The 15,941-nt window shown below is 38.7% G+C and overlaps 1 protein-coding gene and 1 long non-coding RNA gene across 6 annotated transcripts in view; one reads left to right on the top strand and one right to left on the bottom strand.

The window, feature by feature from the left end:
- The window catches only part of LOC135302818 (uncharacterized), a 52,128-nt gene extending 50,543 nt beyond the window's left edge, over positions 1–1,585 (bottom strand). For both annotated transcript variants that reach the window (XR_010364401.1, XR_010364400.1), the window contains exon 1: positions 1,382–1,585. This is a non-coding gene — a long non-coding RNA (uncharacterized LOC135302818). The remainder of the gene's footprint in view (positions 1–1,381) is intronic.
- The window catches only part of DTNBP1 (dystrobrevin binding protein 1), a 132,867-nt gene that overhangs the window by 65,289 nt on the left and 51,637 nt on the right, over positions 1–15,941 (top strand). The window contains exons 1-5 of one of the 4 annotated variants that reach the window (XM_064423691.1): positions 1,634–1,767; positions 5,143–5,193; positions 8,126–8,176; positions 8,859–8,919; positions 11,485–11,617. In XM_064423691.1, coding sequence (XP_064279761.1) covers positions 1,712–1,767; positions 5,143–5,193; positions 8,126–8,176; positions 8,859–8,919; positions 11,485–11,617 — 352 coding nt within the window. In that variant the 5' untranslated portion in view covers positions 1,634–1,711. Of the gene's footprint in view, positions 1–1,633; positions 1,768–1,904; positions 1,929–5,142; positions 5,194–8,125; positions 8,177–8,858; positions 8,920–11,053; positions 11,198–11,484; positions 11,618–15,941 lie in introns of those variants that run through there. The other 3 variants (XM_064423715.1, XM_064423704.1, XM_064423697.1) reach the window with 3 other exon arrangements.

Below are 15,941 nucleotides of genomic sequence, written 5' to 3'. Positions count from 1 at the left end.
AATTTCAATGTTTGGAATATCAACCCAACTATTTTTCTTTTAGCAGGCATTTAGCTTTTAATTTGAATTTCTGCCACAGAGCAATACTTTTTTTTCCCATAAGCCAAAGCAGAAACAATCTATAGGTCATACACTCTTCTGAAAGCACAGAAGCTGTGTTGGGATTATGGCATCAATTTTCCAGTTGATTCAAAGTACCTCCAACCACTCCTGAATATACTTCTGCAGTAAGTATCAAATAACTTCCAGCAGTGGCTCTCTGCACACATTCTCCTTGTAATGTGCTCTTAATATTTTTTGTAATTTTCAACTGAAATTGAATTGGTTAGAAAATAAAATGTTTTGACTTTGAAATATCATCTTTCTCTAAAAGTTGAAGTCTCAATTAAACTAAAGTCTAAGATTTCTCAGATCCACCTAAATCCTATGTCCCTGTCATTCAAACATTAATAGGGTGTGAGACTGTCTTCCTGTTACTGTAGCTGTAAACACAGCCATCCAGAAAGACTGGCCAATTGTTCTGAAAAGGTCTTCATTCCACTTAAATTGTCTGAAGATTTGCTGAATGACTCCTAACAATTATTATTTTAGCAGACAGTACCTAGAAATTTAATTTAAACTTTTCACCTGATTATTTACTATTTGTAAGAACAGCCTTTTTTCTCTTAGGTCATTGTTTGTAAAAATCGCTAGTATCTATAAAGCTGTCTCCAAAGAAAATAGTGGAGGGACACATAGACAAACAATTCAACCACCAGCTTTGCAAGGACTTTGAAAGGTTATCATCCATCCCTTAGTCCAAGAACCTGGCAACCCTAGGGACACCCAGTGAATTTGCTTCCTGTACTTTTAAGATTTTGTCACAGAACCTTATTCCCTGAGTTCACAGGATAGGTCAGGTTGGAATAGACCACAGTGGGTCACCTGCTCCAACCTCCCTGCTCAAGCAGAGTCATCCCAGAGCACATGGCACAGGATTGCATCCAGATGCACCCTGAATATATCCAATCAGGGAAACCACAACCTCTCTGGGCAACCTGTTCCAGTGCTTGGTCACCCACACCGTCAAGTTCTTCCTCGTATTCTGGTGGAACTTCCTGAGCATCATTTTACACCTGCTGCCTCCTGTCCTATGGCTGGGCACCACCCAGCAGAGCCTGGTGACATCCTCTCGGCACCCTCCCTTCGGACACTTACAGACATTTATATGGGCTCTTCCCCCTCACTTGCCTCTTCTCAAGGCTGAATGAACAGGCCCAGCCCCCTCAGCCTTTCCTCGTAAAAGAGATGCTCCAGTCCCTTGATCGACTTTGTATCGCTAAGGAGGTCACTCCTATGCTACCGTCGCTGAAGTCAAAATCCCTCTGGTGAGGGTCCCAACCTGCCAAGGCGCTTTCCTGTGGTCTCTAAAATAACCTCTGAAAAGCCGTAACTTCAGGGATTCGCACGCTGCTCAAGATCTGTCCTTGATGCCGCCCGGGCTTTAAAAAGGCAGCTTTACCCTCGCACCACGGGGGACACAGAACGAGGGGTTCAGCTCTCCCAAACAAACCTCCCCGCTCCCGACCCCGCCAGGACGCGCCGGGAGCCGGGAGGGGCGGAAGGCACGGGGCGGGCCGAGGGGAGGCGGCACCGGGGCGGGAGCTGAGCCGAGCCCCGCCCGCGGCCCGCCCTCCGGCGCTGGCCTTCGCAGCCGGGAAAGGCCGGGAAGATGCTGGAGACGCTGCGGGAGCGGCTGCTGAGCGTCCAGCAGGACCTCTCCGCCGGGTGGGTATCGCTGCGGCACCGCGGGGCTGGCGGGGGCAGCGGGAGAGGAGCCCGCGGCCCGCAGCCCGGCAGGGCAGGGGGGGAAAGCAGGTGACCGGGGGCCGGGGAGGCGTGGACTGGCACCGGGAGGGAGGAAGAGGAGGAGATTGCGCAGACGGGAGGCACTGCCGGGCTCTGTCACCCGGGGTGCCCTCCTGAGTGCGGGGACGGGCTGGAAAAGCGGCTCCAAGGTCCCGAATCCCGCCGTGTTCCCGCCTGGGCTGGGCGGCTGATGGCGGGCTGTCGGGACCTGCGGTGCCGCGGGCAGCTCTGGGGAGCAGGAGGAGGAGCTGCGGTGCCCGGGAAGCAGCTGCGGTCAGGGGAAGGAGAGAGAGAGAGAGAGAGAGGGACAGACAGACCGCTGTTGTGAGAGAAGACGTGAATGGGGTCAATTAACGCGCTTGAATTTTTTATGAAGTTACCGGCCTTCGAGGTTTCATGGATCAGCGTAATCCCTTAAAGAGCGTTTCTGGGCGCCGCTTGGTGTGTGGAGAAACTTGCTTTTCCTTGGAAGATGAGTTACTTGGGGAAAAGGAGCGCAGGATAAGCGGATGGAACAGCCCTACGCTTGCAATAAAAAGTAGAAAGATATTCTTCCTACGTTGTCTGACAAGGTTTATTTGGGTAGGCCCCGTGTCGATGCTGTTTTTAGTACAAGCAGGTGGCCCGAGTGAGTGTCACTGGAAGCCAGCGAGTGGCCGGAGGACAAGGTCATGCCTGTGCTGCAGAGCTGATGGCTCGTGATGAGCCACAGGGGAGTATTGTGTTGTAATCAATTACTTTTAAAAACTGTGTGGCCTTTGGCAGTGTTAAGGCTGCCTTGTAATATCCCTATGGTAAATATTTATATATAGTGAGGAATCCCTGTGTACCCCAGAAACTTAAAAGAAGCAGTTTATCATTACTTACTTGTATACCAGTGTATGATGGTCAAGAGAAACTGATAGAAGATGCTGCCAGTCAAACAGATAAATTTCTTGCATGCTGTCTCATCTTACCAAACACCAACTGAATATTAAACTGTCTTAAAAATACAGACAGAAGCATTGCTTTATTTCTGTCTGTCTTTCTGTTTTGCTTTTCAGAGGAGTTGGTATCTCAGTACAGTGTAAGGCTCTTTTGAAAAGGGTGTTTTTCACATGGTGAAAGAGAACAACAGGAAGGTCATAACATGCCAGATCTGAGAGTCATTTAACTCTGTGGTTCTGTATTTGTGTTTTTCTTACTTGCTGCAGTGGAATCAGTATATTTCCATGTATTTTGCTTTCTTCCTGGTGTTGCAGTTTTTTGTTCTGAGAACAGTCCCTGATTTCATAATGTCCATCTTTGTGTTTTGGCAGCTCCATTAATGTGCACTTTTTCCAGTGTCCTGTCTTTAAGTGGTATTTTCATCTGTGGTGTAATTGTTGGGGGTTTTTTTCTGTTTTTTTTTTTGGTTGGTTGGTTGGGTGTTTGGTTTTTTTTTTTTTTGTTTTGGGGTTTTTTTGATTGTTTGTTTGGGTTTTTTTGTTTGTTTGTTTGTTTTTTTTTCCCATCAGGAACCAGTATCTCAGAAACACAGTGGCAGAGGCTGTAGTGGAAGGGATTTTTTTCTTTTAGTGTCCTCATGTACCCAGAACGAACACAAGTTGACCTAGTTTGCCCCCTGTTCTTTCCTAGACCATGCACCCTAATTTCTTGGTGTTCTGGATTACTCTGTTCTGCACCCCACCAAAGTGGTAAAAGAGGTCATTTTGTGATGTTGAGACTTCAGCTTAAAATTGTATAATTCTCAAAACCCAAAGAAAGTATTTTTGGTGTCAAGTTGTGGCCAACTTGTTAACTACACATAAATCCTTGCGAAGTAGAACAAGTTGAATTTCATGAAATTGTGAGGGGGAAGGTATTCCAGGACTCCTAAGAAAATAATATCACTTCCTGAGTATGTGTTGCTGAAAAAGATTAAATCTGAGTTGTGTGGTTTAAGGAGAGCAGTTTAGCCTTCCTTGCTCGTTTGTGTCTGCTGTCTAAGTCTATGTGTCCTGTGAGCAAGGTATCTAAATTTTGACCCACTCACCTGTTAGCAAGCTTTTGCAGGCAGAGGAAAATCCACCAGAATGGATGCAGAAGAGTGCTGCTGTTTTGGGCTGGGCTGCATAACTGGGGAGCATGGCAGTGCAGAAGGGCAAATTGCACAGCTTCCCTCAGCAGTGGGTTCTTCCTCAGTGTGCTGTGGTTATTGCTACTTGGCCTGGCTGTTATAAACAGCTCTGTAAAAGGGAGAGGAGACCTGCCTTAGCATGTCTTCTCTCAAATTGTAAACCACCTGGTGTGCTGTAGAGCTTTGATGTTTCTTTGAGTTCCTGGAAAATTGATCAAGACTGGGGGAGTGATTTGACTACCCCTCAAAGCAGCCTGAATATCTGTCTGTATATTAGGTTGTTTCCCAGCCCCTGGGTCACTTAGGATTACAGATCTCTCTGTCATATGTGGAGGATGTCTTTGAGTGTCATAGTTCATTTTTATCTTGCTTATGTCTGTGTCATTTATTTCTTACTGTCCCGAGCAATAAAACTTTTTTGTGACCACAAAGGGCCTAGAAATTGAGGACAGCCATTGCCTGGGTGGTCAGGGAATAGCCAGCAGGTTTGGTTCTCACTGTGTCAACTTGACTAGCATACATATATATATATATATATATATATATATATATATATATATCTTGACTGATAAAGAGTGGAAAGAGTTCAGGGAAGGGTTGTTTGGTTGGTTTGGAGGTTTTTTGGTTTTTTTTTTTCTTTAAAGGAGCAAGATACCAATCAGTTTGAAATAGACAGTGTGTGAAAGAAGCCTCAGATATGCTCAGTACCAGTGCACTGTGGTGATGCTGCTGGGGGTTCTGAAAGCTGGCAGAAGAAAAGTTTTGCTTCTGCTGGTTTTGGCAGACTTATGGCAGGTGGGCACATGTGTATGTGTGACTGTCATGCTTTTCCTTGCCACAGGAGGAAAATTGTAAATTCTTCCTGTAAATGGTGTTCCTCAGGGCTGGATTGGTTATTTCTAGGCAGGTCTTTAGTTCCTGTCTGCTAAGGAAATTGTATCAAGAGGTGAATGACTTTTGTACACAACTGATGCCTGATGCACTTCTGGAAAAAATCTAAAGATTTAGCAGCAGTCTCAGTGGAAATAAATTCATATGAGGGTCTCCACAAAACTAAGGGAAATTTGATTTATTTCTGAAACAAGATGAAAAAAAAATTAATTGTAATTGACTGGAATTAACAGAATGTTTTCAAAAAATTTGTTCTCTATTTTTGGTGTTACAAATGTCTGATGGATTTGTGTTTTGATTTGTAGGTTGAAGACTTTGGGTGACAAATCAAGAGATGCAAAGAAAAATAGGCAAAGGTACTTCTGAATGTTTTAATATATAGCTTTAATATAAGATATTCTTGCTAAGGAAAAATTTGAAGTGGCTCATATATATGAGCAAATTGCAAGAACATTTGCATATAATTTTACAAAATGCTATTTTGACAACAGAGAAGCTTAACCAAAGCAAATGCATTGCTTAATACAACCTTCATTGATAGACCTAAATAATTTCTAATGGCTTTCAATCAGTTTATAAATTGCTATTTAAATTAAATGAATATGCAGTGTTATTGTAGTACCTCATAGAAGATTCAGGTTGTGCTACACTGAAATGTAATTGTTTACAATCTCTGTGAATCTCATGTCCTAAAATTGTAAGTCAGGGTTTTTTTTTTTTAGTGTAAAAACAATAGCAGCCTTTTTATTGTGGAAAATATGTGTGCAATGAAATATTTCAGTTTTCTATTTCAAGAAGTTTTGATAATTGTGCTGATTTTCTTTTCTTTCTTTCATGGATTTGAAGGGTTTTATTCATCCTCTGCATTTTAGTTCTCTGCTCATTTTTTCAACCTTTATAAGCTGCAGGGAAAGACTACTTGTCTGTAAATATCTGTGAGAGCTGCTTCTTAAAATCAGATATGCTTTAGTGTAAAGCATGTTCTTATTAAAACATACTATGTAGACACAAATTAATTTAAAAACAAGCCAAGTGCTAAAGATAAAGCATCTGAAATCAACTGGCCTAAGTTGTGAATCCTGGTATTTTAGATTTTTTTTTTTTTTTAACAGAGGACTAGTTGTATGGACAAGCCATGGAGGCTAAACTAAGTATGGGTGAAAGTCTGAATAAAACTATTTTAGGCAACTGCCTTCTCTGTGTGTTTCCAGTCCATAGTATTTTGGTTCTTCTGGAGTACTATTATAAATATCCATTGCTTTTTGAGACAAGCACTGGGTGAACCAATTGAAGCATCAGAAACAGGGGAATGCTGGGGTGGCCTCTGCTTTGCTGATAAAGTTCAGGGACAAACACAGCTTAGCTTGATTGTAAGGATGACTCAGGGCATATGGATGGGAGCCAAGGAGAGGCCAGTGAGGGTGGTGGTGTTACAATGGGAGTTTGTCACTGACCTTCTGACCAGGGAGAGAATGATGTTTTCTCCAAATAACTTGAGGAAGCTTCTGTATCATTAAACCCTTGTGGGGGCCTTTAGCTTCCAGCTCCTGAAAGGACAACCCATCAGTATGCAGTCAAGAAGTGCCCTGGGAGGGTGTCAAGGATAACTGTTTAATGGCTCTTTATGACCTCTTTGGCATGCTGGAATAGCCTTAGGAAAGCTAGAGCTCACCTGGAACTGGCATTTGCAAGACATGTCAAGGACAAGAAGAGCGACTAGTCCTGCACTGGTAATAGAAGGCTGAAAGAAAACATGGGATTAGTGATGAATGGGCTGAATTACAGCAAATGTAGAGGTTGTTGAGTTATTTAATGCCTTTGTGGCTTCAGTGCCTTGTGCTTAGTGAAAGGGGTCGAGGAGACTGGCCAGTAGTGAGTGAAGATGGCTTGAAGATACTCAATCCATAAAAGCCCCTAGGACCATATGTGCCAAGAGGTATCTCTTGAAAATCAAGAGGTACAAATTCCATGTTTCCCTGTGAAGAAAGTATCCCCTGCAACAATGCAGACTGGGGCTGACAGACTCTCTGGGAAGTAACTTTGCTAAAAAGGCCCTGGAGATCTTGGCAGACAGCAGGCAGAATGTGAGCCAGGGACATGCCTTGCAGCAGGGAAGTCCAACAGCTAATGGGGATGCAAACAATACCCAGACAGTGGGATTGAGAAAGGTGGTTGTCCCTTGCACTTGGCACACCTTAGACCACTAACTATCCTGTCCAGTTTGGTCCCCCAGTGTGAGAAAGGTGTTAATATTCTGGAGAAATTTAGTGGAGGGCCACCAAAATGGTTGAGGCAGGAACTCTGTGTATGAGGAAAGGCTGAGATGGGCAGTGTTCAGCCTGGAGTATAGGTGACTTCTGGGAGACCTAGCAGCAGCCTGCCATTACACGTGAAGTGGGTATTGAGGAAACTGGTGTGTGGTGGAAACTCAAAAGATGGTAGGCATAAGTTGAAACAAGAGATGATCAGACAGGAAAAGCTGAGAAAAGTTTCCTGAGAAAGCTGCTTTGATCTCATAGCTGGTTTTAACAGGGGACTGCAATAGAAACTTCCTGAGGTCCCTTTCTACTTCACTGATTCTGTCACTTTTCCATTGCCTTAAGGACAAGAAGGTTTAATTTATGATAGTTTTTTTCCCCCATTAAAATTGTTTGGATGGTATTCAGAACAGTCTATTTGGGTGATCTTCCAAGAGACAAATTTTGGATAACATCACCATCTTCGCATCCTTAGAAGTACTGAATTGTTAATCTTCTCTAACTTATAATAAGATGTCTTTATACTTCAAGCTGTTATTAATGGTAGTGTATGCATTGAGTAGGAGATCATTAGAGCATTAAACTGCCAAAGGTTCCTTAGCACAGTATTTGTTTTTATTGTAGAATATATTAAGTGGAATATCTGTATTGAGGGACATGAACTTGTGTAGTAGTCTTTTTTTTCCAGAATAGTTCTGTGCCCTTTTTTAGGTTAAAATTATATTCATCCTATATCTTTGTTAACTGTACTTAGACATTATTGAATGAAACTTGTTTTTAATGGACATGGTTGAGAACAGGTAAGAATAGGCTATCATAAAACAACAAGGAAAAAAAGCAATCCTAGATTTGGAATATTCTTGTAATATACACTGTGTAATGCATTTTAAACCAAAATTGGCAAAATGTTTGTGAAAGTAGGAGCAGGAGGAAACATTTCTGTGCTCAGCATGTCTGTCAGATGTGTGTGTGCACATTTTTTATAACAGCCTTCATTAACAATTTTGTACATTTGCAATTTGCTTTATAGAACTGTTCAGTGTTTGCCAGAGTTTTCTGCTGGACTGGAATTACTAAGCAGGTATGACCTTCCATTTCTTTATTAGTGTTTGCATCCTATATTAGATTTAAAAAATCTAATTTCTTAAGAAAGAAATTAGAGAGGAAAATCAAAGTGTTGCTAATAGGTTTTTGGTTGTTCTGCAATTAGTAGTGTGGGAGTGATGATAAATGGTAAATGTGTTTAAAGCTTGCCCAATCCCAAAGTGCTGTCATGTTAATAAAACTGAAGTTCTGGATAAAGATGACTTTAGTCAGTATTTAATGCAGGGGGTGAAGGAGGCCAGCACCGAGCCCTAGTCTGTGGTTTCATAACTTAGACATGTTTGATACAATTTCCTTCTGTCCTTTTTTTTTTATTGGAAGTGGTATATGTATGATTACAATCTTGTTAATTTTTAAAATTTTATTAATTAATTTGAGTTCCAAGTGATGTTTAAGGTGGTGACTTGTCTTGTAAGTATTGTTGGGTCCATTTAGCTTTTAATGTCAGTTAGCAGGTGAAAAAGCATGGATCACTTTTTCTTTAAAAGACATTATTTCTCACTGTATATTTGTCTTGGCAGAACAGTAAGTACTGGAAAGAATTACAGAGCTTTTTAAGCTGTAATTTCTGGTAGTACCTGTAAATATAAGCACAGTGACATCCATGAATTCCTTTGTAAGGAGAGCGCAGTAAGAATAGTAATTTGTCTTCTCTTCAGATATGAAGATGCTTGGGCTGCCCTTCATAAAGGAGCCAAAGATTGTGCAAAAGCTGGAGAGGTAAGAAAAAATAATGCCATGCATGAAATATTTTAAAATGTGTAAATAATTTTAAACTAAAATTTTTAGTACCAGACTACAGGGTTATTAACCTTGGCCCCCAGGCAAACACCCACACAGCCTTGTTCACTCTCACAGTAATGTAGACAACAATGTAATGCAAATGTGACATTACAAATAATGTGATGCAATGTAAACAGTTGCAAAGATGATGTTATATGTTACTGCTGTAGCTCTTTAAAAGCAGTGGGGGGTGGCTGTGAAAGTACAGAATGTATTTGGGGTTGAGGCATCTTAGTGGTTTGTATCAGGGCAGGGCTGTGTCATTGACTGCTGCCCACTCCTAGTGCAGAAGACAGCAAGATTGGCTTGCCCAACTGAAAATACTTGGGAAGTGTTTGTGCTTTCTCCTAATTTAATTCACTATTCCTGCCTTGGAAGTACAGTGACAAGTTGTGTGGTTTATCTGTGGAATGAAGGGAAAGGAAACTTCTACTAAGTGTTACCAATGCATTACTCAGCACCAGACTTTCAGTTTCAAGCCGTGTTTAAAGGGCAGACAGTGTAATCTGGGTGCAGATTGCACAATGCAGAGCAGGACTGAGCTGTGGGATTCACTGTCCTGTCTGAAATCTTCACTTTGGCTGGGTGTATCCTTTCTGGCTCTTCTCTTCACTTAGAGACTTCTCTGTATCTTTTTATGATGGATAAATCACTCACTGTGTATTTACAGTATGAAAGAAATTCTCTTATGTTTTTCTTTCTCTTGCCTAATGGTTTGTCCCTGCTTTTCCCAGCATTCAAGTGGAAACTTCAGGCACTGGAGATAGAGTTCTCCTTGCCAGTTTGGCATGTTTTAGTGGTCATAATGTTATTTTTTTTTCCTAGAAAATCTCATAAATTATGTGGTCACAATTTTATAGTACTTGCTATAGTTTGCTTTAAAAATTCTAGATTTGAAAACAATGTGAGGTTTCATATATATTAAACTAATATAACCTAATCTCACATGTTATAGCTGCTTGGGAAAATGAGAATGAAAGATTTCCAAAAAGACTTACATTTCCCTTTAAATTCAGATATTTATTTTACACACAACTCAGTGTATGTATTGCTTGTGGAGTTTTGTTTGTTACTTTTTTATAAAAGGGGGGAAAAAATTGTGTAAGCACAGAAGGTTGACTGTACTGTAGAAGACCTAAAGGTCCACTTGTCCAGTATCCTGTTTCTGCTTACTTGTGCTGTCTTATTTATAAATGTTGAGTAAAGTGAAAATTTCAGGCCTTAATTGCAGCTTACAGTCTTACCATGTTAAATGGTAGATGTTAACTACCAGTTCCCTGTACAAAATCATCCTTTTAGATTGTCATTTCAGCTGCATTCAGTTGTCTCAGGGCTAAAATGTTTGTGGTGTTTGTCCCCTTCTCATGGTGGCTTCTTGTTGTTTTTTGTTTGCTTTACTGTTTATCTATAAATACCATATCCCAGTCTCTGAAACAGACCTGGCTTTATTTAAGTAAGACTCTTTGGTCTTCTGAGTTGTTCAATTTCTCACTGAGCTTTGGAATAAGTTTTCAAAACTTGTCTGGTGAAACAGGATATTTTCTTAACAGGCATAGGTAGATGGAGGAATTTGCAAAAGATAGAAGTTGTTCTTTTAAAAGAATTTATATAAAGTGCGTAGAATTGTAAATTTGAGAGCTCCTTTGCCCATTGCTCAGGCTTTTTCAGTTTCTGCCTAGAAAGATTATAGAAATTGAGGAATTCAGAATGCAGATACAGCCACAGGCTGTAGTTGTGTGCAAGACGAAGAATGGGTAATGGAATTAAGAGCAGGGAAACAATAATTGAATAATTGAATTATATATAATAGGAACATTTGTTACGTAAGTTCTCTTGATCCTGGTGTTTTTCATAGAAAATATAAGTGAAACTTTAAAGCAGTGTATCATTTTCTTAGCTTATTATATAATAAAAGTTAAGAAGAATGGAACAACAAGAATTGAAGTAATGTAGAAATGTGTTCATAAGCACTTGGCACTACTGCAGTTTATCACAAAAGCAGAATAGCAGTAATGTTACAAAGGCAACTTTTTTAAATGTCATTCCTTTTACTTTATTTTCTAGACTACTTTGCATGGGCAGAATTTTCATTTTTATTGTTAAGATGAAATTGATATGACTGGCAACATTCAACTGTTGATATAAATATGCCCAAAATTGCAGCACTGCAATGTTGGTATTGTGCACCAATGCAACACTGCTGCCAAAATTTCAGGTACATCTTGCTTACAGTTAATAACATCCATAAAATACTTCCTGTGTTGATTAGTATATTGAGAAATAACTTTGTCATATTTTTGTTCAATGCATTTTGATACAAATATTCCATACTACAGGGGATTCTTTTAGCATGTTGTTAATTTACTTGAGGAGTACACAAATGGCCAGTGCTGTAGGGTTGCTCTGCTGACCTTATGCTTCCAAATGTATTAACTATAAAAATTAGTCAAGATGCTTATAAACAGGTACATAAGTTTGCAATTAAAGACCTGTTTGTTACAGCTGGTTGACAGTGAAGTTGTGATGCTTTCTGCACACTGGGAGAAGAAAAGGAGCAGTCTGGTAGAACTGCAGGATCAGCTTCAGCAAATACCAGGGTTCTTAGCAGACCTGGAATGCCTCACAGCAAGCCTAGGTAAGTTCTTATAGACATAACAAACATTCAGATCAGTACAGAGGATTAGATTGAAGTTCAGCTGTTGTGAATGTTGTGATGATAAAATTCAATTTTGCTTTCTGTGGTAAAACTGTAATTCTTAAACTTTTAAAAAGATCGACAAGTAGCAGTGGTTGCTCTTCCAACAGATAAAATTTTGTAGGTGTTGTTATTTGAAAATAAAAAAAATGGACAAATGTTTGAACATGAAAATCTTGAAATCTTATTAAATTGTTGAGATTTTTGATAGTATGAACACTCATGTATATAGCTGCTTCTTTTGGAATCTGTGTAATTCTACATAATAATATTTAAACTTATGATTTGGGGTGGGATGGGGGGAAAATTTACCTGACTAGGGACACTTCCAAGGCAGAAACCTTTGATTTTGAATAATTGTTGGTTCCAAAGGTAACTTCCATAGTTTGAATTAATGTACAGGGTTAAGATATTCTGAAGTGATACTGAGCTTTACTATGGGTGAATGTTAATGCTGCCTATTAAGATTAGCAAACACCTCGTGTTTGTTAGGTTGCAATTTTTAAAACTTTATCAAAGGTCAACCTGTTCATTTTATTTAAAAGATGAAAAGATAAATGCTTTAGTGGACTATTTCTGGAACCTCTCATACAAAACTGTTGATCCACTGTTGTAAATTAAATTAGGAACAAATGTTGGGGTCTCTTGGTCTCTGAAAATCTCTACTATTGCTGAGCCTTGAAATGGGCAGGCAGGGTTTGACAGGCAGCAGCCCTGTCTGTCCACACCATGTCTCTTGATGCTTTCATGAAAATCTATACGGGGTGCATCAAATTAAAGCTTTGAAAAACTTATTCTACACATAGCTTTTAGGTAGCAAAGTTCCACAGGGACTGTGCCTGCACTTCTCTTTCTTACAGCAGCTGGGAAATATGCAGAAATTCCTCATGTGATTGCAGCTCTGTTTTTTTGTGGGGTGGGCTGGTTTTAAGTGCTGACGCAATATGAAGAAAAGGAGGGTTATTTGCTGTCTTCAAGGGCTAATTTCTCATTCTGCTATGGTCAGTGGTCATACACAAATCAGCTTTTGTTCCTAGGTAGGCTGGTAATAACTTTGCTATTTATTCCTGAACCGAGGAATGTATTCTACTTTTTATTACAATTTTCTTATACTGTCTTGTTTAATAAGGCTTTATCATATGTGCTAACCATTTAATATTGGCCGTTTGAAAAAAAAAAATTTCTAAGGACATAAAAGTTCAAATACTGATTTATTAAAATACTGGGTTTAATATTACCGTGCAGTCCACTGGTAGCCCAAAGATAAACAATGTAATAGAAAGCTAATGAAATTGCCTTTTTAGTTCATAATGCTGCAAATGCTGTAAAATCCTGATGAATTTGGGCTACTTTGTGATTCCTAATACAATTTTATGAACTAGAATTAATCTCACTCCGATTGTGCAATTTATTGGATGGGTATGTCTCTAGATATTTTTTGATACTGCAAAAGTAGGATTTAAGGAAGCATTCAGCAGCCTGCTGAGAGAAGCTAATGAATTTTGAAGTGTACTGCTATGGTTCTGAGATTTGAACCAAACTTTCTAGCTTTACCTTTTGTGTAAGATTCTAAGTAATTTATCTAAAATTTCTTATTAGTTTCTCCTAACAACTGTGTTTTGGGTTTTATTTTTTCTTCTAATAATTTTTATGGAGTCTGTTTGAAGAGAGAGATGTAATTTGTACCAAATTCACCATCTAACGTTCTGAAGATGATGTAACAGAAATTTACTGCAGAATATTCTGCGCATTGTTTTTAGTTTTTATAGCTCTTAACTAACACTTCATATAAATACTGTATTGAGCTTTTCAAGAGATGACTATTACTCTGACTGTAAATTTTGAATATGAGTAAAATATTCTGCAAAAAAAGTGAAAATAGAATCACAAAGTGCTGGGTTATGCACTCAAGATGTAATTTGGCTAACCTTCATCATTTCAATTAAATAGTTGTTTCTTCTGACATGATGTGCTTCTAATAAATCTATTAATGCTTCCATTTTGAAAGTAGGTAGGGGACCTTGGCTGCTTTCAGTGAAAGAAATTTCAGATAATGAAAATGAACTTTTTTAGTGACCTACTTAAAATTGGTATGACTCATGTACAAATTCTTTAGCTTTTGCTATATATTACAAGACATGTTTTCATTAGCAATTTTATAAAGTTCTTTAGCTTAGGTATTCACATTATCAGTCCTGCCTCACTTGAAGTTGAAAAATCTGTATCTTCATTTGATAAATTTATTGTATTATGCAATGTCTTGTAGCTGCTACTGAGAACGTTGAAGAAAAAATTACTGTCATGTAAAAGTGAAAAGGACAGTTATTGCCCTTTCAAAATACAGAATTGGAATTATCACTTAAGCCAGTTTTTAGTTGCAATGTTGTAGGAAATACCTGCTCGCTGATACCAGCATACTTAGTATGAAATGTGTTTTCATGTTTGAACACTGGCATTTTGCTCAAACATTGGTTTTGATTTCAGCAAATCAATACATACAAACATTGATCCAAATCCCATTTTTCTCCCTTTTTTTTTTTTCTTTTAAAGATCACCTTGATACTGGTTTCAGAAAGACTGATCTTGTACATAGGTGACAGATCCAGCATAGGTTGAAAATATTTTACTGGTGGGACTGGGAAGAAACTAAGGCTGGGCATGTAGTCACAGAGATAAAAGCCTTTGCCTCTTAGTCTTCAGGGTTGTTTTTTTTTTTTTTTGAAGTGAGGGCAAGATGGGTGTAAAAATTCATTGGGGAAACAGAACCTTTTGCACTGATTAGGAGAAGTATCCTTGTTTATATCTTGAGTTAAAGGGCAGTCTTTTTAATTTCAGATTGTGTATCAAGTATGAAAGTTGCCATTCTCGAGTTTTGCAAAATTTGTCTAATTTTTTCAGAATTTATCTTATTCTGAGAAAATCAGGGAAAATGTTGGGAATATGTAAGTAAACTAGGAAATTTGAATAATACTGTGTAAAGACAGCTATGTTCAACAGGGAATTTTTCTCCATAGGCTCCACGGCACAACAATTCAGCAGGGGAGTTGTATTAGGTGAGGATATGTATCTATAAGAGGTATACAGTTTGGTGCTGTAAACTTGGAAGTGCCTGAGGATTGAGTACACAAGGAAAATATCCTAGTGTACTTGTTATGTAGTTTCAGCAAAGAAGCTGCTTTAACTTAATGTAAGTGTTATCATACTAGCTGGGTTTAAGATCCTTTCTGTAAAAACAGATAAAAATTGAGCACAGTAGAACTGTAATTATATAAAGTTTTTTCTTTTCTTTTTTTTTCAGCTGAATTGAGCTCTTCCTGTTCATATATGTCTTTCACTGCTCCTTTTAAACTTTTAGTAATTTCTGCCCCTCTGTGACCTAGACGTAGAGAGAATATCTTTGATAAAATTGCTTCCATCCTTTCTGCTTTTTGCCTTTTAGTCAGAAACTAAATGAGCTTTGTAGAAATGTCTTTAATACTACTGCATGGTTTCTGTTGTTTGAGTCGCTGGGACAGTGCAGGAAAGCTACATCTAAAGTTAGTGGAAACCTGTTTTCTGACATACAGCTGTGATTTAGCTATTCTAACAAATTTTGTACTCATACAGAACTACAGATAACAAAGGTTTCAATTAGAAAAGTTATGTGGTAAATTAAAATTAGGTACGCTTTAGAAAGAAAGCGTTTTCTGGATAAAAAAAATCTGTGTTTGTTGAGTTCTAGGTAAATACTTTAATACCTGATAGCTGGTAAAACATGGAAAACAGTGTGTGCTGATAGGAGATAATGCAGTGTAATGTCACCTGACTAAGGAGATAATGCAGTGTAATGTCACCTGACTAAACTTTAAACATACTTCAAAAGAATTAAAACTAAGAATTAAAGTTTCAAATAATGATGTTATGCTTGTGGTAATGTAAGAAATTCAGCCTAAACTGCTATAATTAGAGTGATACGACCCAAAAAAGAAGGGGTTTTTTTCCAGCTGTCTAATAAAAAATTCCTATTTCTACCTAGTGTGGGATATTGCTATATATGAAAATTCTTAATCTAAAGGTAAATATATATTTTTTAAAATCTGAAAAATATTTAGAGGAGATGGTGTTTTTACAGCCTAAGTTTCAAATTTATTAAACCTGTAATTTTGTTTGGCACTGCCTTTGTATGCACAGTGCGTATATTCTCTTTTGGGTAAGAGAAATGTTAATTCTCAGCTGTAGCTGGTGCAACAGAGCTTGTCTTCAGCTTTTTTTTTTTGTGAAAAAC

The sequence above is a fragment of the Passer domesticus genome, chromosome 1 (assembly GCF_036417665.1).
Source record: "Passer domesticus isolate bPasDom1 chromosome 1, bPasDom1.hap1, whole genome shotgun sequence".
Classification (NCBI taxonomy): domain Eukaryota; kingdom Metazoa; phylum Chordata; class Aves; order Passeriformes; family Passeridae; genus Passer; species Passer domesticus.
The sequence above is the reverse complement of the archived record's forward strand: the minus strand, read 5'-3'. Positions and strand labels throughout refer to the sequence as shown.